The 20,727-nt window shown below is 51.5% G+C and overlaps 1 protein-coding gene across 5 annotated transcripts; it reads right to left on the bottom strand.

The window, feature by feature from the left end:
* Positions 1-9,509: 9,509 nt before the first annotated feature.
* Positions 9,510-16,456, bottom strand: PDP2 (pyruvate dehyrogenase phosphatase catalytic subunit 2). Of its 5 annotated transcripts, none has more exons than XM_032424436.1 (2): positions 16,308-16,456; positions 9,510-14,439 (listed from the first exon to the last, which is right to left on the bottom strand). In XM_032424436.1, the coding sequence occupies exon 2, from the start codon at positions 14,383-14,385 to the stop codon at positions 12,790-12,792; it is 1,596 nt and encodes a 531-aa protein (XP_032280327.1). In that variant the 5' UTR covers positions 14,386-14,439; positions 16,308-16,456; the 3' UTR covers positions 9,510-12,789. The 5 variants fall into 5 exon arrangements, with proteins under 5 accessions (XP_032280327.1, XP_032280329.1, XP_032280328.1 ...); XM_032424438.1 differs by having other exon boundaries at positions 16,332-16,456; XM_032424437.1 differs by lacking the exon at positions 16,308-16,456 and adding an exon at positions 16,047-16,133.
* Positions 16,457-20,727: the final 4,271 nt, after the last annotated feature.

Genomic DNA, 20,727 nt, shown 5'->3' with positions numbered 1-20,727 from the left:
CTAGCATCCCTCTCCCCAAGACCACTTGGATCAGTGGCGTTTGGTGGGGAGTGAAGCTGACAGGAGGTAGCTCGATGGGAAGATGAGGAGGGCAAGGGGGCTGGGAGCAGAGGGCTGAGGAAGCTGGGGGAGGGGCCGGGGCCGGGTCTGAGCCATGCAGTGAGTCAGGCTGTGGGAGCTTCAGGGGCCACTGACGTGGTGGTGGGGGCGGGAGAGGGTTGCTTCCCCCCCAGGTATCGCAGTGACTCAGGAACTTGGACACAAAGCTCCCTCCATCTCCCCACTCTGGGTGTCACGGTGACGCTCACCCTGGGTCCTATGGCAACAGCCTCTTCCTCTGAGTGATGCTGCCACCCTCACACGCTCGTGCGACAGAGTGGAGCACCCACAGGAGTGTCACAGGGAACCTCACAGAGGGGACTCAGTCACAACATGCCGCCCTACCTTGTGATCATATCCCAGGGACTCCCACAGCCTTACCCCGTCCACATCCCTGCTATTTGGGAAGTCACAGGGTCAGAGTTCGCGGGAGTATTTGATAGCCAGGCCCGGCTCTGGTTACCAGGACAACGAGGGGCTCCAGCCCCAGGAGAGGCCTTGCTGGATGTTTGCCAGGCTTCAGGGGGCCGCTGTGCCACCTCGTCCTGCTTCTGGACCCAGAGAGGGACAAGTGAGCAGCTCCAGGTCACACGGCTCCTCAGTGGAGGGCAGGCTTCAGGACAGGCCTCAACAAGGCGGCGTGCTGCCTTCCAGAGCCCATCCACTGAGGCAGCAGAGGCAGAGGACCAGGCCTGGTGCTGTCTCCTAAGATGCTGAGGGACTTCAGGCCCAGGATGGTGCGGGAGCCGGATGGGGCGGAACTGCTGGCGCAGGGGGCCTGGTACTTGCCTGAAGATGTCGCTGTGTTGTCCCCGTGTGCATGCCCAGTCGCAGGGGCTGTTGCTATTCTTACCTACTTAGCGGTGGCCGCAGGGTCAAAGATAGTGGCTGGGTGGGAGGGAGTCATAAGCACCAGTCCCTTATCTGACACATTCTCTGGAAACTTGGCAGGGGCTGCCAGGCTTTGGGGGCCTGGGTAGGGGGCAATGAGATGGTCACATGGACAGGATGGGGGGATGGGCTCACTTGGGACAAGGCTTGCGGCATCTGTCTCTCCCACAGCCAGGCAAGGTCCCATCAGAAGTGGGACTTCCAGTGGGACTTCCTATGCGGTCATTAAGACCCGCAGGTCATCCTCAGCTTCCTACCCAGTCCCAACCATAATACACAACCCCGGAGTTTCTGATGCCCCGGAAGACAATGTGTTGGGTTCCCCGGTGAGGCCGTAGGCGGGGGCTGCCTCTAGGGGGAGAGCACTGTATCGTGAGCTGCAGAAGCCCAGTTGGCCACGGTCCTGCCCATGTCTAGGCTGTGTGACTTTGTGCAAGTTGCTTCGCCTCTCTGAGATTCAGTTTCCTCATCCCTTTCCTAAGCTGTTGTAAGAACGACAAAGTCCAGGAGGTAGGAATTCGGGCCGAGGGCTGCGGATGTGTGTGTGCACGTGAGCGCGCACGGACGCTAGGGTGGGCCGCCAGGATGGGGAGAGGGAGGCACACAGGCTCCCCACCCTGGAGACTCCCGCCTCATGGATTTTCCATTGGCACGTCGGCACCCTCTCCCCCAAAATAGGCCCTAAGAGCCGTGTGCGACAGAGCCCAGACTGAGGGGACTTTTTTTAGCAGCCCTTTGATTGTCAGCTCTCAAACGGCCACTATTTCAAGCCCCAACGCCTATAGGAGTAGGGCCAAGTGGGGGCTGCGGTCAGTTCAGTGGGCCTGGCTGGCTCCTGGAAGGCCGCCCCTGGGGGCCAGCCCCGCCCTCTGACACCCAGCATTGCCTACGGGGGGAGCACAGCATCCCCTGTGTATTGGGCTGAGGGCTTGTCCGTCCACCTCCAGGGAAGCTGCAGACCTGGCAAAAACCAACCTCATTTATAGAGCTCACCCCGAAGGCCACTGGCTACCGCGGCCAAGAGAAGAGCACATTGTGGGGATTAACTTAGATAATAAGAGCAAAGCCCTTACTTAGCGTAGGGGTTGGCACATCCCTGGCCCTGAGAAAATGAGAATAGCTACTATTATTTATGTTGTCATTACAGCTACAGTCATTCTTGGTTTTGCTGTTACAGTAACATTTTTTATCAGGTTTCCTTCCAGTCTTTTTACTTAAAATGTATTTATGTTTCTGAGTTCGGGTAATAATACTCCTCCCTCCACACAACTGGTTTCTGCAGAAAGGAACCCCTCCGACTCGGTTGGGGTGTTCCTCTCTGCATTCTGGACCCCTGAGACCATTTCAGAATGTCTGTGGTATGCCCACAGCCTCTGTCATCTCAAATGCCATCAACCCCTGCCCTCGTAGGGTTTCAGGGCCCCAGACACGGAAAGTCAAGTTCTAGATGCTGGATCCCCAGATGGCTCCTGCACCTGGGTTCTAGAACCCTCCAGTTGGAACCTAAGGAAATGGGCTTGTTTCCACAGTTAGAAGTGAGGAAGAATTTTCTAGCTGTTCAGATGCAAAAGATTTGGCAATGGGTCACGAGGAGAAATGAAGATGCTCTCGGCCTTCTGATCATAGTTTGTGGGGGGGGGGGCGGTGATGGGGTGGGCTGCCAAGAAGAAGGGAAGAGGAGATGGGGTACAAAGCCAGATTCTGGGAAGTGGCTGGGAAGGGAGAGAAAGGGAGAGTGGCTAAGCAGGCTTCCCACTTCCCTTCTGGGGTCATTTCTCAGCAGGGCAGCAAGGTCAGCTGGGACTGGGGGTCACATGTTCCACCCTTGCCCCAAGTGGTTACTGCACAAGGTGAGACTTCCTCGTTACCCGAAGCACAGAAATAGGTCCCAGGTGATGGCCAGTGATCCGTGCCCAGAACCGCCAGGGTTATTCTGAGAGTGGCAGGCACAGAGCCAGGCCAGGCTTGCTGAAACGGGACCGAGCTGGAAGTGGCATCCTTGGCCTGAGGGCTCACCCTGCCCTTTCAGGAATCCTGAAAGGGGTGTGGGGACTGAAGCCATATGCAGGCCAACCCTCAAGAGGTGGGCTTCGAATCCTGACTCGGCCATGGGATCTTGGGCAAGCCCCTTAGCATCTCCGAGCACCAGCGTCCTTCTCAAATGATAGGGACCTTGATCCCTGCCTCTCAGGATAGTTGAGAGAACTCTGTGAAGCTGACAGATGGTGCTAAATTGATGTGGGCATCTCCATTTCAACTGTCCCAGAGCGCAAGCCCAGGGGTCCAGAGAAGGCAAGCGCCTTGTCTGCATAGCCCATCGGCTAACGGGCCTCTTACCCACCAATCTGAAGGAGTCAGAGTCAGGCACAAAAGCACGTTTCTGGAAGGGCTTGTGGGGATTTTCCAGGAAAAACTCCATCCAACTGGAGAATTCCATTCCCAGCCCTGCTGCCCAGGGCTCAGGGTAAGGAGGGGATGCTCTGGCTCATTCTGGTTCTGTCCAACTCCCACTCCTCGCCCGCAAAGCCCAGGTCAGGGTGCCTCAAACCATAATCTTCTGCTGTTTGCCTGAGGCCCCAAGGTCCCACTCAAGGGTCCTCCCCTGACCCCTCATCCCTTCCAGGGGCTCTCCCCTTCCTTCATCCAACGTGTCCTAGCATTTTCCCTGGAGCCAGCCCCTGCCTTCAGGGTCAGCCCCGATGGACAGGGACGAGCCGGCCTGGGGGCCGCTGACTGGGGAAGAGATGGCCCTTGACCTGGCTCAGGGGGTGGGAGTTGACAAAGGCAGCCGGAGTAGGGAAGGATAGCCAGGCTGGGACAACTGCCAGGAAAATCTCAGAGGACTGGGACATGCTGTAACATACTGTGACATTTCCGTGAGGCTGGAGCACAGGTTTGAGGGAGTCTGATGGGCACCGTAGTCAAGGGTGGGAATTGAACTGAACCCAGTTATTTGTTGAGCTGGAATTGGAACCCCGTTGCTTCCCCAGCCCAGACCTCTTTCTTCTCAGCTACCCCCACCAGGGTTTTCCCTGCATTTGGCCAGGGTGGGGTCCTCTCGGTGGGGAGGGCCAGGCTGGCAAATAGGAATCTCAAGACATAACATGCAAGGTATTACAGCTGGGCCCAGGGGGACCCGGCTCACTTTGCCACAATGTAGCCACCCTCTGGGATATTTCTGCACCCACAAAACGTACTTTCTGCCCATAAAGTTCCCCGGTGGTGATAAGACACTGAGCTCTGCTGAGAGCAAAGCTTTTGTAGGGTCCCAGCAGGGCCCTGGGCACCCCCAGGCCCACTCTATCATTTTATCTCAACTTCAGCCTAGCACCTGTCCCCTATCCAGCTTCAGCCACCATCTCCTCCCCTGGGGAGGGGAACAGGGCTCCCTTCCACCCTGCAGGCTGGCGCCAAAGTTTATGAGCCAGTGCAGAAGCCTCTGAGAGCCATACGGGTGGAAAAAGTTACCCGGTTCTAAATCAGCCAGCCTCTGGGTGATCTCATCCCCTTCCCAATATAGTCACAGTCCCCTCCTCCACTGGCAGCCCCTGGCCCGTGGGCTAAGTCACGAGGGAGCTGCTGGAGGGGCATGTGTGAGGGCTGGGGGTGGGGGGAGGGAAGGATTTCAACTTAGGGTCACACTGTACATTCTGTTTCATAATGTGATTTCCCACCCCACCCCCCACTTACAGTATTTCCATTTAGCAATTTCCCATCTAATAATAAAGATCTTCCACCATCACTTCTTTTCACTGTCTCTTTAAAGTCCACCCGACTTTGCACCAGAATCTCTTTGTCCAGTATGTTGAGCAAGGCCATGTCAGCGGTGTCCACTTTCTCTTTCTTACCAGCACCAGGGCCATGGCCATATTTGTCCAGCCCCCTTTCTGCAGTTGCCTGGTCCGCGCTCTCTGATACATTCAGACAGGTGCTGGGCAGGAGAGGAGGTTTCACTGTATGGCTGAATAGTTCTGGGCTCTCCCCCACGCCAGAGGTGACAAGCCTAGGGCAGGGAGGGGGATCAGAGACCATTCCAGGGCCCCGAGGTCAGGAGAAGCAGGGCAGGCTGTTATCTGCTGCTCCCGCCTACCTGCTTGAGGCAAGCAACTCCTCCCCCAGTTTCCACCTGCTCTTGCCCTCCCAACCCCACAGGCCAGGCTGACTGGAGACACAAGTAAAGGCCATACACAGAGCGTCCTCTGTCGCAGGCACACAGCCCCACTGCAGGCAGAAGCAGAGGCCCAGCCTCAGGGCGGGACCCCTCACAGTCCGTCCAAGTCACATCTTGCCAAATGTCCCTCTAGCTTCTGCTAGAATGCTTCCACAGACACACAGCTCCCTCCTTCCTGCCAGGCTTTAATTTAAGGGAGCAGAGAGGGCATGTTTGTTTGCTTTTTTTAATCACGTGAATTCAACGGAATCGCATGATTGCTTAGGCAATCACATGAAAGCGAAGAGGAAGTTTTGAAGTCAGATACCAGGGTTCAAAACTCAGCTCCACATTTACTAGTTTTGTGACCTTGAGCACATCGGTTCACTTTTCCGGGCTCAGTTTCACCATCTGTAAAATGGGTTCATGATACTCACTTCATACGGTTGTGAGATTTACTATGAAGGATTGGTTCACGTGCTTATGGAGGCTGAGAAGTCCCATGCTCTGCTCTCTGCAAGCTAGAGGCCAAGAAAGGCAGCGGTGTGGGTCCAGTGCAAAGCCGAAGGCCCAAGAACCACCGGAGCCAGCGGTATAAGTTCCAGTCAGAGTCCATAGGCCCGAGAACCAGGAGCACCAGATGTCCCAGAGCAGGAGATGAATGTCCCAGCTCAACGGACCGCACATTTTTCCCTTCCCTGGTCTCTTTGCTCTATTCCAGTCCTGGGCTAATGCCCACCCACTTCTTTGCTCAGTCTACTGTTTCAAATGCTAATCTCTTCCGGAAACAGCCTCACAGACACACCCAGAAATAATATTTTACCAGCTTTCTGGGCATCCCTTAGCCCAGTCAGGTTAACAGAAAATTAACCATCACAACCGTCAGTCAGATTGACCACTTATCAAGACCTTGCTGCACATGAATGTCAATCCCCAGTGTCACAGTTGCTAAGTTGAGCCCAGATTCAAGAGGAGGAGAATTAGACCCCACAGCTTGATGGGAGGAGTGGCAAAGAATCTGTGGTCATCCTTAAAATCACAACAAGGATCAAAAGGTGGAGGGTTCCAGGCTCCCTCCCAGAGGTGAGCAGGGAGGCCCCCTGACTAATGGAAGAGGTGACCTCAGCTTATGGAGGAAAGACCTCCTTCTCTTCTCTCACTTCTTTCTTCCTGTGTCACACCTGGGGAGGAGTTGGAGGAAGCTGGGGAGGAGGATTCTGAGCTTTCTCCCAAGGGTGAGGGGGAGCCTGGAAGGTTTGGAGCAGATGAGTGATACATAATATTTAAGTCCAACCAGGATCACTCTGGCTGCTGTGTGCTGGGTGGAGGTGACTGGAGGGAGCAGCAGTTGTTTGGGGGTGAGGGTGGGGGTAAAGGTGGTTTGGACCACTCTTGGGGCTGGGACAGGGGATGGGGCAGGAGGAACAGACTCCAGAGCTGGGCGGCTGTCTGTGGGGCCCGGCTGCAGGGAGCAGGAAGAGGAGGTGGGAAGGGTTCAGAGGTGTGGGGCAGTCCACCGAGGGGAGCACCCACACTGGGGGAGATTGGAAAAGGTGGCAAGCGATCCCCCACCACCTAGAGCCCACCACCTGGCTCTGCAGTCTTGGGGTTTCAGCAGCCCTGTTCCCTCAAACAGGGCTAAGTGATCACAGGACAGGGTCCTTCTCCCACCCCACACTCATTCCGGGTCTGGTGAGGCTCCCTGAAGGGTGTCCCAGGCTGCAGTCCCAGGGAGCCCCTGCTCCGGCAGGGCTGTGCCTCAGGGTCTCATCTCTGGAATACTGTCCTCCCACTCGCTCCAGCTGTGGCTGGCACCAACACGGCCAGATGGTGACATCTAGAGGCAGCCTCCTGTCTCACAGTGCTTCTGGGCAGAACCCCACAGCCTGCACGGGTGGTGCCAGCCGAGGGCTCCCCATTGGTGTTCCGGTGGTGCCATCCTCAGGACTGAGTGACCAACCACCATGCAGGGCTCAGGAAAGACCCGGCTCCTCCGTCCCTCCATGCCAAAGCCCAGTTTGGAGTCAGCAAAGCCCCTGGAGCCCCAAGTGAACCCATGGATACTCTTCCCTCCCACAACCAAGGACCTGTGGGCTCTGTGACATTCCCATCCCCCTACCCGCTGCGCCACTTTATCTCAGAGGAAGGGTCTTCCCAGCCGCTCAGCCAACCTCATCTCACAGAGCCAACCCCTCACCTCCACCTCACCATCCAGGCCCATCCTGTGTCCTGAGTCCCACGTGAGAATCTCTCACCTCTCCTTAGCGATGCTTTTTAAATCACTTGTGCATTTCCATCTCTCCACACCCATGGGTTTTCTGGTAACAGACACTCCTCGCCCCCTTTCCTCACACCTCTTCACACCACTGCTCACGGTTTTCCTACTACTCCTCTGACCTCTCTTTGGCTGATCCCTCTTCCTCTGCTCCTCCCTAAATCATCCATCCCTCTGTCCATCCCCCCCTCCTTCCTCATTCATTCTACAATCAGCAGGACAGGGGGCCAGGCCTGATGTTACAGCGGTGGAGTGGGGAGGAGAAAAACAAGGACAAATGCCCCAAAGCACCTGGTTGCAACCTGCCAGGGAAGTGAAGAGATGGGGGTGGGATCTGCGGGGTTGCCCCCCACCTCCATGCTGCTGAAGAGCAAGCCACGCCCACAGTCCTTTCTGCGCTCCCTGCCTGGCTGCGCTCACTTTCCTATCCGCAGAGACCACCCGAAGGGATCCCCCTTGCCCACCCAGCCACATTTGGCTACCTCCCCTCTCAGCCCTCACTGCACTCTCATCCCTACTTCCATAAAGACCCACTGGACCGGACCCACCCCTGTGCTTCACTCTTCTTGCTCCTTTCCCTGCTGTGTGTGTGGTCACACCCCCATCCCCATCGCCCCTTTGCCCAGTGTCACGCCTCTCAGCCTCCCACTGGGAGGGGTCATCCCCGGAGCCTGGACCTGGGGCACACGAGGTTTGTGCAGGGTGGACTGGACAGAGAACGGTTGGTGACAGACATTGTTTTTGTTCATCTCCTGTAGGGAGGACGAGGTTGGGCCAGTGAGGGCTTTCCAGAATGCTGGAAAGGCAGGAAGAGTTAAGACGTGGGACAGAACAGGTTCGGAAAAGTCCCTCCTCAGACCACTTTTCCAGACATGAGGGAAAGGAATGTGTGCTGGCCTACTTATTGCCCCCTTGCTCCTCCCGGCCGGCCGGGCAGTTTCCCATACGGAACAGATAAGGTCAGGGGCTAGTGGAACATAGACACTCTGACCCCGAGAAGTCTGGTAAGGATTCACCTATGCCAGAGGGAGCTGCGTGGAGCACCGGCCACCCACGATTCAGAGGGCCACCAGCCTGGGAACCACTTCAGGGCATTTAGTAGCATCAAGTAAAATAAAAACAAAAACTCTAGATATGAAGGAAACAGCATAAATTTATTTCTTCCCTTGGAAGGAGTCCGAAGAGCTCAATCTTGAAAATTTAATTCTCCGTTTCCCTTGTATTTTTTTCCCTTGTATTTTTATCGTGTTCCAAAATGATGGAATATTGGAACACATGTGTTAAGTATATCTAGCTCCTTTTCAGCACCACCTACTTCTCCATCCCATCCCCACCCACCCTGGGCCAAAACTGTGCAGTGAGTTTCATGCATTATGTTCCCTTTCTGAAGGGGCCAGTACTGGGACAAGTGGATGGACTGTGGACTTGGTTCAAATCCCAGGCCTACCACGGTGTCAGGGGCAAGTTCTTTAGTTTTATGATATTAAAGAGGGAAATTGCTCCTCTTGTTATCTTCATCAGACCACAGACATTCCCTTTTCTACCTTTCCCTCCCCCAAATCTGCTCCTCTTCAAGCCCAGATGAACAACCCTAGACCACACTGAAGTGTTAACGACTCAATAGTTGGATTGCATTTTAAGAAGCACCCACAGGGGCAGTCCTTAGGAGCTTTCTCTCTCCAGAGGCAGGGAGACAGAGCTCAGGGAGTGGGGGTGGGATGGAGGGGGTTCTTCAACACTGGAGATAGCTGCCTGGAATTTTCCCCAAAGCTCGCCCTGCATTTAACACAAGCTGGTTTTACAAGCTCAGCAGGCCTTGGCACTGAGCGTGTGGAGTCCCTTACAACAAAAGCCTTTATTTCCTTTTCCTTCATTTCAGGTCCCCGCACACACGGCTAACACTAAATGAGGACTTTCTGTGTGGTCAGCGGCCATCAAAAATTTGCAGAGGAAACTTCTTTGGGGGTGGGGGAGGGGAGACCTTGAACAGACTAAAATGTTCCATGGCCAGATAAAGGTGGTGAATCAAAGCCTGGTCTAATCTAGTACCCTAAGGCCCGAAAGAAATTACTATTCAAACCAAAAGAAACCAAATTTCATTTTGCCTCTTTTATTTACAAGTTTCATTTAAATATCTCTAAGAGAAAATCAATGTCAAATAAGAACATCGCTATCCAGCTTAAAATACAAATGTCAGTAAATATTAAAGAACAGGGTTAATCATTTTTCCAAGTCAATGCTTGATAAGAATTATTTTCCAGGAAGCAAGTTACACATCAGGTGCCCCAGGCATAAGGGACAGAGCCTCAGCCTGCTCAGCCACCCGTGTTCCCTCTCGGTGATACACGAGGCAGTTCGCATGAGGACAGTACCGCCAGCCTTTATATCCCAGCTCCAAAGCTACACCGGGGTTTTTTCTGCCAGGGGAAGGAGTCATGTTCAGAGACAAATGCACCACTTTAAGATGAAACTAGGATGGCTCAGTTCCAGGATCCTCTGGTTTAATCTGGGAAGTAGAGGCCTCCCAAGAGCTGTCAAATGAAGATAGGTTACCAGGAACTGATGGACAAAAGAGTCAAGCCAGACTCCTTCTGAACACATTTTCTTGTTCCATACAATTCATTATTCTCTTCTTTCGCTGACTCAAGTTCAAACTGTTTATATTTCACTTACGTACAAAAGGTGCCAGCTCAATTGCGTCTAACCTAACTTTTACCCAGTGTGTCCAATACGAACGATCTTTTAGGCCAATCACACTTCTGGGAAAACTATGATTATATATTAATGTACCTCAAAGTTCACACTTTCATTGTAACAAATCAGCTTTTTAAAAAAATAACAAATTAGCTTTAACGTTACAAATAATCCTTCAGAAAACTGAATCACTGAATCTAAGTAACTCGATCTAGCATACTAATTTGAATTTAGAACTATACCATCTTCTCTATTTTGACCAATCCCCAGAATCAGCAGTGCTGTATTATTTATATATAAAACAATATCTAAATTATGCCAATATTACCAAAGTTTCTTACCTAAACTAATAAACAATTTAAAGAAACAAGGCATACTTCATTCAAGTTACATCCAAAATATTAAATGGTCAATGTTATTTTTTAGTTAGTTTTAGATGTCTCAAAATTGAAAGCTTTACATAAAGAAATGATACATGCTTTGGAAGACTGACAAGTGCCACCAACCCCCTCTCAAATCCCAGTGTCCTCAAGCAATAGCCCGTGTGTCTCAGAAAGGCCAATGACACCAGAAGGGTGGTCCGGGAGACAGACATGCTGGGGCTTAACCAGGACACTGTCCTTGGAGCATTCAGGGAAAGAGCTGAGAGAGTTCACAGTGGAAAAAGGCAGACAATAAACCGGCCTTTCTTCCATCTCGATATACCAATTAGAAAGCAGGCAATACATTAGGCAGGGAGAGAACACAGATGTGCTTGGAGAAGCAGGCGGGAAGTCTGTCTCCTCTCAGCTGTCCCCCGAGTTACTGAATCAGATGCATTTTATGATCCACGCCAGGCTCCCAAACAGGATCCAGACAGTCTGTGATGCTCCGAGGTGCACCAGGGTTTAGCTGGCCTCAAGAACAAAGCATGTCAGATAAGCAGTCTTCAGCTCTAGCAACAAACCTTCACGCAAGCACAATAGTGGTGATTCACGTTTCATTTCTCAGTCTAGGAGATCAAAAGGAACACTAATGGTTTCAGAATAAAAGGACCGAGGCTGAAGCACTGAGTAGAGACGAACCCCTATCACTGAACAGTTACACTGGAAAACGGACAGGGGAATGTCCCCCAGCTAGAAATCCCCCAACACGTGAATGAATGTCACTGGGACATGAAAAGTCAAACTCTCTTTTCTTTCAGTGGATGGCACAAGGTGGAGATGAGGAGAGGATCAACCAACGTAGTGCAGGAAGACGTAACTGTCAGCTTTGTGGGATTATATTTGTGTTTCTGTTTAGGGACACATTTCCTGTTGTTTAAATGCCATCGCAATTCACGAGAACGTGAAATTTGTTCCCCAAGAAAGGAGGCACGTGGTTTAATTTGAAATCAACACAAAGACTGTGCTGCCCACAGAAGCCATTATGGGTCACATTTTTGTTTTTGCCGACTCCTGTACTAAATATGGTCTGGTCCCTGAGGAGTAGCCCGGCGGTTCAGCCCACAGTCTCGAGGCAAGTGTCCCGTCTGACAAATCTCACTCCTCCCTCTTCCCCACTGCCTCTCCGGATGCAGGCAGCCCTGGTTAGCGACTTCTCAGTCCTTCGTGTTTCCACCTGTCCAGGTTCAGGCTGAGTCTTACTTAAGTCCACAGTACACTGCATCAGCCAGTCCTGCCCACTCACCTGTCACAACTATCACCCTACATAATCACATTTTCTCCTTCCCTGCAACTCTCGGAAGAGGGAGCCTTCCTCCCGGACAGCACTGTGCGGTCAACAGCAGCAAAGCACGGGGAGGAGGATCAGGTGGAATTCACAGAAGAACGTTTGAGAGGTATAATCAGAAAGGCTAAGTGCTCTAAATAACCCGCGCAGAGGCTAAGCTCCGCAGGGTATTTTATTAATGCAGGGAAGGCCAGGAATCAAGGCTGAGACAGAAGTTACCTCCGGGTATGGCTCAAGGTTTAAGGGGTGGGACACAGCAGAAGGGATCACAAGCTGCACAAGTGAATTCAGCTGGTCCAGAGGCCTAGCCACCCCCCCCCCCCTCAGCTGAAAATCAAGATGAGTCATTCCAAGCATGCTTACAGCAGGCCTGTTTGCAAGTTTGAGGGCTCAGTTTTAGAACAAACTAAAACACAACGAGGATGCAGCATCACAAAGTGTTTTCACAAGTATAATCACACAAAAAAGTTAGAATATTGCATAGAAAAGTATTCTAGAATGTGTTTTGTAAACCTAGGTCTTAGTAATTTAAAAATAAAAAATAAAACCTCCCTTCATAGTCTAGACGTCCATGATTGTGAATCAGGAAAAACTGCCAAGTCTGCCGATTTTGCGGCACAACCTCAGAAAATCCTGAAGTTCTTCATATTCCTAGAACGATAATTAAATTTACCCTTTGAAGGCTCAGGCTGACAGTCTAACAACAGTGTCTTTATAAAAGGACTTTGGCTCTGGGCCCAAGTCCATATGCTTTCAATGCTCTGCCCTCTCTACGTAGAAAAGGTGAACAAACACATGGGGACATGAAATCATTCCACTGTTTTTAAACCAACGCTGTTTTTTTCCTCATGTCAGTCTGTGATTAAGCAAGCTACACCTGCTGGCCTTACTGTCTGAAGAGCCAGCTTAAGACTACGCGAAAAATGTCTTAGCAAAGCATTTAAGTTGACCTTGGCCGTACGCGAGCCTCTCAACCCCCCTTGTAATATGCACCTATCGAGTCTGTGTTGAAATACACCACCGTGACGGTGATGTCATCCCTGTACATCCTCGCCAAGTCCTCTGGCAGCGTCAGCATCGCTGTTAGCCGCTCCGGCTCCATCTCCCCGTACTCATTGGTCCCTATGGCGTGTCTGATGAGACGCGTGGCTGCGTTTTGGTCGGCTGCGTGGAGCCCCTGGGCCTTCCTCTGCAGCAGCAGGCTCTGCATGAGCCCCAGGTGGGCAGGTCTGCGGGCCAGGTCTGGCTTGTGCCGACCCACTTCGGCCAGGTGCTCCACCACCAGCCTCACCACGTCCTCGTTGCCCAGCACGTCCCACAGGCCGTCCGAGGCCAGCACGAGGAACTTGTCCTGGGGCCTCAGCCGGTGGTAGGTGACCTCAGGCTCGGCAGTCAGGTAGGGTGGAGTATAGTAGTGTGGGGGGGTGAACTGGTAAATGTGGAGGGCCTCGGTGTCAAAGCCCCTCTCCAGGACGCTGTGCTGCAGGTCTTTACTCCACTTCAGCTGGACGTCCCCAAAGGCCCTGCAGGGCATGAGGACGCCCAGCAGCCTGTGGTCCACGATGACCGTCCTGTCCTCTGATTCAGGGTGCTCCCTCTTCAGCCGTGACAGCTCAGCCGGGTTCCAGGCATTGTGGTCGCAAGTGAGGGGCAGACAAGACCACATGCCATTGTCTTCCTGGACCCCAAGGATGGCCCGACAGTCACCAGCGTTTGCCACATGCAAGTGAACTCCATCCACATGGGCCATGCAAGCTGTTGCCCCAGAGAAGGCGACCTGGAGTGAAAGGTTCCTTGTCATCTCATCTTCCAGGGGGGCCTGGACTTCCAGCGAGATGTCAGAATCCAGTCTCTGGAAGGAGTGCATTAATGCTTCCTTAATGTTGAGTCCCATTTCCATGTGCAGGTCAAGCAGCTCCTGCCAGTAGACGCGGAGGTGATCGAGGTGCACTGACGTGACATCCTTGTAGATACTGTCCCCCGGGTGCTTGAGCCAATGCAGGATAGGCAGCAGGGGCTTCATGCTTTCCATGGCTCCCTCCATCTGTTCCAGGGTCTGCTGGGACATCAGTGACACAGCCACGTAGTAGAAGAGCCTCTCGCTCACTGCTTGAGCACACGCATGGCCACCGTGTCCGTCAAAGATGCCAAACATCAGCCCGTTGGTCTGCAGGCAGGAGGCGATACCTCGCCGGTCTTCCACTGGGGAATTGGCAGCCAGCTGGTTGCTCTCAAACCGCAGCACTGAATTTGGGACTCCTCTGACGAGGTCAAGAGTCTTGTGGGCTGACTCGCCGGCTCGCAGCACTTCATTTACCTGCTGAGGGCTGAGCTGCAACTGAAAATCATCTTCCTCTGTTGATGTGTGTCTGTAGGCTTTCTGCAGAGCGACGTCACTGCACGGGACACTGATTTTTCCGGAGCCTGGTACCTGGGAAAAGAGTCTCCATCTTGCTTTATTTCTATTTGAGGCACACCTTGAATAGAAACGTCTGCCCCCCTGTAACGTGGCAATGCTGTTCCTTGCAGAATTTTTTAAGATCCAGAAGGGCAAAGTACTTGACATTATGAAACTACACCAGCAAATGTGTTCCTTCAGCAAAAGGGGCTTTCTTTAGACCTGAAAATTAAAGAGTTGAAGAAAGCTCAAATTCAATTTCTTAAAAAAAAACGACTTCTGAAAACATGTGCTACCATTCTGAACAAAAGCGATTTAAGATAAACTTCAAAAGAGTTGACTAAATTCAAAATACTTAAGCAAGTCTCCCTACCTCCCATTACAACACATAAATAATATTCCAGAAAATGGAGAAAACAGGGTTTTTATACGTTCTCCAGTCTTAGCCACTGAAGGCTTCCCCCCAGGGCTTACTCATTCCTCACAGCTGACCCAGGGGCCCCCCTTTTTCTTTTCCTTCCCAAATCCTTTCCCTTGCCAGAGCCCACGGTCTAGCTCCCACGTTCACTTTCTCTAGCAGACTGTTTAAATTTTTATTTAAGTATCTGCTTCTCCACTGTTCTGTAAGCTCCATGAAATCAGGAGCCTAGGCTCCCTTACTCACCAGTGGCTTTCCCAGTGCCCGGCCCCATACGAGGTACACAACAGGCCCTCAACTCCTGGCTGGACATAGCACTTCCAGAGGCCCAAGAGCACAGCAGGTATGACCCTCGCTGTCTGACATCAGACACACTGCTTCACTTGCCTGCGCTTCAGCTGTCTGACAGTGGGATGAGAATACCAGCCTCAGGAGGTTTTGTGAGGATTTAATGAAATTTGACCCTTCTGCTCCAAAAAGGTAGTTATTACTTTTATCATTAGGTGACTCCTCTAGTCATTCTGTATACATTTTTATATAGTTGAAACCACAACTTACACCGTGGTTTTCTTTTTAAGAGCATTTTATTCATGATAATACATTTCATGCATGTGCAATACCCCATTTTGGCATAAACAATCTCAATTTACTTAACTGTCCTCTAATGTTGTAGATTCAGAGGTCGTCTCCACTGGCTAACATTTTATGAAACACCAAACTGCACTGCCTTGCACACCAACATTTTCCCTACTTAGGTTTTAACCTACTTATTTCCCAAAGGAGGAATCAGTAGGTCAAAGGGTGTAGACTCATACTGCCAAACCGATTTCCAAAAGATTCACATCTGCTTCTACAAAGACATGAAGGGAACAGTTTCCTAGCACCTTCAACAGACTCTGGTGGCATTTTTTCTTAGGAAAAAAAAACAAACCTGCTCTATTTTCTATTTTCTCGGGTGACCTAAGAGGAGCGTTTCCCACGTTTTCGGATTTCGTTCAGGAGACCTGCCCTCTGCCAAGTTTGTCTGTTGGGGCACTGGGAGCTCTCAGAACTGAGGATCGTCCTCCTCCCCCCAGTCCCACCCACCCCCGAACTTGGGCCCGGGCGGTAGGTCAAGGAGTATAGAGGGCGCCTGGCACCTCCCACCCCTCTGGGGCCCTGCTGAGAAACCAGGCAACAGTGTCCGACGCAAGTCGGTCCGCCGCAGCCGCAGCCGGGATCCAGTTTCGTGTCCCTCGAAAAAACAAACAGGTCCCAAGTTCAAGTCTCTGACCCATAGCCTCACAGATAAGAGTTCGGTCTCCGGAGTCCACCAAGCCCGATCTCCCTCAAGCCCCGGCGCGGCCACGTCCCTGAGCCCCAGCTTCCCAGCCTGAAAAACAGGCAAATTCAGTCGAGGCGCCTAACTCACAGGGGGTGCTCCAAGGGCTAAAGCAGCTCGTGCGGGTGCCCGCGTCCGAAGCCAAGGGTCCTTGGCAAGTCCGCGAGCCCACGTGGCGCGTGCGCGCGATGGGGTGACTGTGGCTGCGGGCCCGCCCCCTCACCTCACCTCACCTCACCCCGGCTCTCCACCTCATCACCTGATCCGATCCTGCGGGCCGGGGAGGACCAAGGCACAGGGGACGCCCTGCGGGTGGAGGAGTTCCCAACCCACGATCGCCCCCTTCCCTACCTCGGACGTTCGCTCCCCTCTCACCAGCTTGCGCCACCGCCACCCCGTCCGTCCCGTCAGTTCCACGCCTGCGCACAGTGCCGCGGCTGCCACTCCTCCCGCTTCACCTCCTCGAAGCGGCCCCTTGTGCAGATCCAGATGGAGAAGGAAGCATCCTCTCGCCGGCCCTTATTGGTTTACCTGCGGAGGCGGGCCTTTGACGGACAGAGGAATTGCCCAATGGCTAAGGAGGACGAGAGGGCGGGCAGGGCGGGAGGGACCAAATCCGGTTCCTCCCCACCCGTCCCCACCAGTCTCCTGGGCTCTAGTGGTGGGTGGGCTGAGCGCCCCGCAGGCTACTCCACCGGGCGTTCAAGTGGCTGGCAACCCCACCACGTGACCTCCCACACTCTGCACACCCCAAACCGAGCAGCCCCTTCAGTTCCTTGCTGTTGTTTGATAATACCTCACGGCTTCCCCTCCATTGCTTTGCCGGCCCGTCCAGACTCCTCTCCCAGGCGTCACAGCCTTATATTCAACCACTTGGCCACCTCCCTCTGGAGGCCCTACGTACGCCTCTAACCCATCTTTCCGGGGACTCATCTTCCTGCCAAACCTGCTCTTTCTCTCCTACCCTAACCCAGTAATGGGCCCGCCATCTTCCCAGGTAGCCTAAACCAGAAGCCTGGGAGTCTTTTTTTTTTGGAAGCTTGGGAGTCTTGACTGCTAACCGCCCCCCCACCCCACCCCCGTCAGTTATCTAATCCTGTTCATTTTATCCCCCAAGTATCTCTCCAATGCATGCATTTGTCTCCGGCGACTTCACTGCCCTATTCCAATCCTCTCATCTGGTCTCCCTGACTTCAACCGCCAGCTTAGCAGCTCTTCCTCTACAGAATAGGCAGTGACCCTTCTAAAACTCAAATTCCTGCTCTAAAATCTTCATTGGTTCCCCAGGGAGCATTGGGCCTTCAAAAAACAATTACATTGGTCCGGTCACTGACAGTTACCAGAAATGGTTAGTGACTGGTAGGCTGAGAAAGGCTGAGAACCAAGACACCAGATAATCCCTCAGTCCCTCGCCTTGTGGGACTCCAGGTATCCCCCGCTTGCTTACTAATGGCTTTACTCACTCTTCTACTAACTGCGGTAAGGCAAGTGCAGTGCTTCCCTGGAGGCAGAGAAAACCAGGAGATGACCAGAAAGGCCACTTAGAGAGCCCTGAGGATGTGGTCTTCGGGAAGGAAGACCTGCTGGCTTACCTGGAGAGCCTGGCCAGCCCACCTGGACCCAAGGACGTGCCTGCCATCAAACTGCTCCTGTCGGACTTGCTCCTGGTATGACATTTATACTGCCACTCACCTTTGGCCCTTTCCGGAAGTTTTACCAGTAAGTCAGAATTTGCAGTATCTCTCTTCCTGGATATGGAGAAGGCTTTTTCAGACTGAAACTAAAAATAACTCTAAGGCATTCCAAAGAAATGGGTGCAATTTTATTTTTATTTTTCATATAGATAATTCATTTGGGGTGACAAAGGGTGACACAGCTTAATTACTCCATCTGCAAGCATTTATGGGTGCCTGAGGTGACTGCTGGAGACATACAGCTGGCTGTCCCCACCTTTCCTGAGAAAAATTCTGTCACTCTGCGAAGTCTGAAACCACAACGTTTTTCTAAGTTACCACACACACAACAATTCCAAAGTAAAAAATGTACCCTTGATAATTCTGTGTGCACCAGAACTTTCGTCTAAGGGCTATAGCTAGCTCAGTCACTGACTTATAATGGCCAGCCCAAGAACTCCAGCCAGTCTCCCAGGGCTTCTTTGATTCAAGGTCTTATAAGTAGAAAAATGAAGGAAAAGGACTTATCTTTCCTTGGGAAAGGAAAAGCAGATCAGCTGTCATTTTCTGAGGAAATGTAAAAATATTCAGCCTCAGTCAAAACCAAGCAAATGAATTAAAATGAGATACTGGTTTTTGTCAATCAACCTGACAAACATTAAAACATTATTAGTACTTCATATTGGTGGGTAGGCATTGCCATCTAGGCAGCTGGGAGTGTAAACTGAGGCTACCCAATGGACAGATCTTTGATCCACTTATTCTACTTTTTTAATTTATCCTAAAGAGACGGTCAAAGGTAGGGGCACCTCAGTGGCTCAGTCGGTTAAGCGTGTGACTCTTAGTTTCGGCTCAGGTCGTGATCTCAGGGTAGTGAGATCAAGCCCCACCTTGGGCTCTGCACTCAGTGCTCATCGTGGGTCGGCTTGAGATTCTTTCCCTCTCCTCCCTCTCCCTCCCCCTTTCTCTCCCCCTCTCCTCTTCCCCACGTTTGCATACGTGCTCTCTATCAAATAAATAAATAAATAAAATCTTTAAAAAAAAGAGATGAAGGTAAACATTACGAATTTTGTACAATAAACATATATATCTATCACTCCATCTGGCTCATCTTGTATAATCAGGAAAAAGAAGAAGGAGGAGGAGGGGGAGGAGAAGAAGGAGAAGGAGCAGCAAAATTGTATTTTAAAAAACAGCCTGACCTGGGTAGGGAGTTACATCCCTTGAGTGATTCTGGCAAAATTCCCTGATTTCCTAGCTACACAGATAAGAGCTTCTATGGAACGTTAGGAAAGCTGGATCTGAGGATGATGTTGTGTCAGGGGGAACTGAGATGGTACAGCCAGTCTTTTTTGCGACTGCCAAAACTATAACATCTAGGCCTGCTATCTGGGAGAGTTTGTAAAAACCTCAGGTATCTTTCTTCTTTGCCAGCGTGCAGATGTGCTTATCCGTGCAGTGGTTCTGAGGCATCAGCGCTCCTCAACACAACTGAATAAACCCAGAGAACCCTTCCTACCCATCTGAGCACATCTGTGCTCTCAGACAATTGTCTCCCAGACTGGTGCCATCCCAAATCAAGTAATTCAGCTTCACCACCTTTGCCCAAGCAGGTGGCTTTTCTTGGCGCAATTTTCTCCCAAACTGACCACACATTTGGACACGTGTGTGCATGCATGCGCACACACACACACACATACACACCCCGGCCCACAGGGCCCCCTTTCCTTCAGAGGGAATGGTTAACAATCCCTGCAGAGCAGCAAACTCAAGGACATATTTAGCAAGTCTTGGGGATGCTAGTGACAAAGGCTTGGGAATGTAAAAAAAAAAAAATACAAGTCTTGTCTCAGCCCTCTTCTCAAACCTGCTCTGAAACAAAAGAGCTTGCCAGGTTATCAGGAAGCCTCAAAGTGGTTGTGTTAATCTCCTAGCTCATACAGCCAAAGCTAAAGATTGCCCTTCACTGGAGGCAGATAGTAACATTAATTTATGCATTTTTTCCTCCTCCTCTTTTCCGCTTTGTGCATGCCTCTTTGTGTGCAAAGAAGAAGTTGAGCCTCAGGACACGTGCCCAACAGTTAACAATGCTTATCTCTGGGTCATGAAACTTTCACATTCTTTCCTTTTCCATTTGTTTCTTTATACACTTCTTTTTTCTTTTTTAACATGCAGCACATATTTAATAATCAGGAAAATCCCCAATAATGTCTGTCCTACACACTAACACATAGGAGTGGGAGAGGAGAAGGCCCAGTGGGGCAAAGGAGGGGCAGGGGCAAAGGAGGGGCAGGGACCAGAGGGCTATTTTATATAGGGAAACCAGGGAAGGCTCTCTGATAAGATAGGCTTTGGAGAGAGATCTGAAGGAAGTTAGAGAGTGAGCCTGGCCTATCTGGGAGAGAGCATTCCATGAAGAGAGAAAAGCTAGGACAAAGGTCTTGGGCTTGAATTTTATGGCCAGGGCTGCAACCTTGGGTCAGGGGTTGCATCAGGAGATGCATCAGGAGAAGAGGAGAAAGCATCTCACCCATGCTTTCTGAAAGCGTGCTCCATGAAGCACCATCCCAGAAAAAAAGTTCTGAGAGAAAAAGAGTCCCATGTCTACCCACCCCTGGAACAGATTCACAATGAACAACGACTTAGTCAAGGCACTGAGAAATCATGCAGCAAAAGGAAATCATCCAACTTTATTGCAGCAATTCCAAATATTTCACCATGAACCTCCTTTTTGCTATAAAATCTAGTCACATCTGGCAGAACCCATGTACTTTGTGAGATGCCCACATATCCATTCTTTGAAGTGCAAAATAAAGTCCAGAGACCTGCACTGACTTCCCCAGGTTCCCAGGGGTCCCACTTTATGCTTGTGGCTAAGAAGGGTCCAAGCCCTGCTCTCTGGACTCACAGCCAAGCCACTCTTCTAGAAGTGTTTTATCCACATTTAATAGCCTAAGGGGCCAGTTTGAGCTTCTCTGAAGCCAGAGGAAGAGTTCCCCTGAAGGAAGAAAGTTACTCTCTCACCATACTTCCTCTTTATTTAGCCAACCTTTTTTTTTTTTTTAAAGTAAGGTCTAGGACCAATGTGGGGCTTGAAC

The sequence above is a fragment of the Phoca vitulina genome, unplaced genomic scaffold (assembly GCF_004348235.1).
Source record: "Phoca vitulina isolate PV1807 unplaced genomic scaffold, GSC_HSeal_1.0 scaffold30, whole genome shotgun sequence".
Lineage (NCBI taxonomy): Eukaryota > Metazoa > Chordata > Mammalia > Carnivora > Phocidae > Phoca > Phoca vitulina.
Note: the sequence above shows the minus strand (reverse complement) of the source record. Positions and strands in the feature narration are given on the sequence as shown.

What these genes read in the sequence shown, in the direction of transcription:
- PDP2 (XM_032424436.1), bottom strand. Translation starts at nt 14,385, where the DNA reads ATGTCAAGTACTTTGCCCTTCTGGATCTTAAAAAATTCTGCAAGGAAC.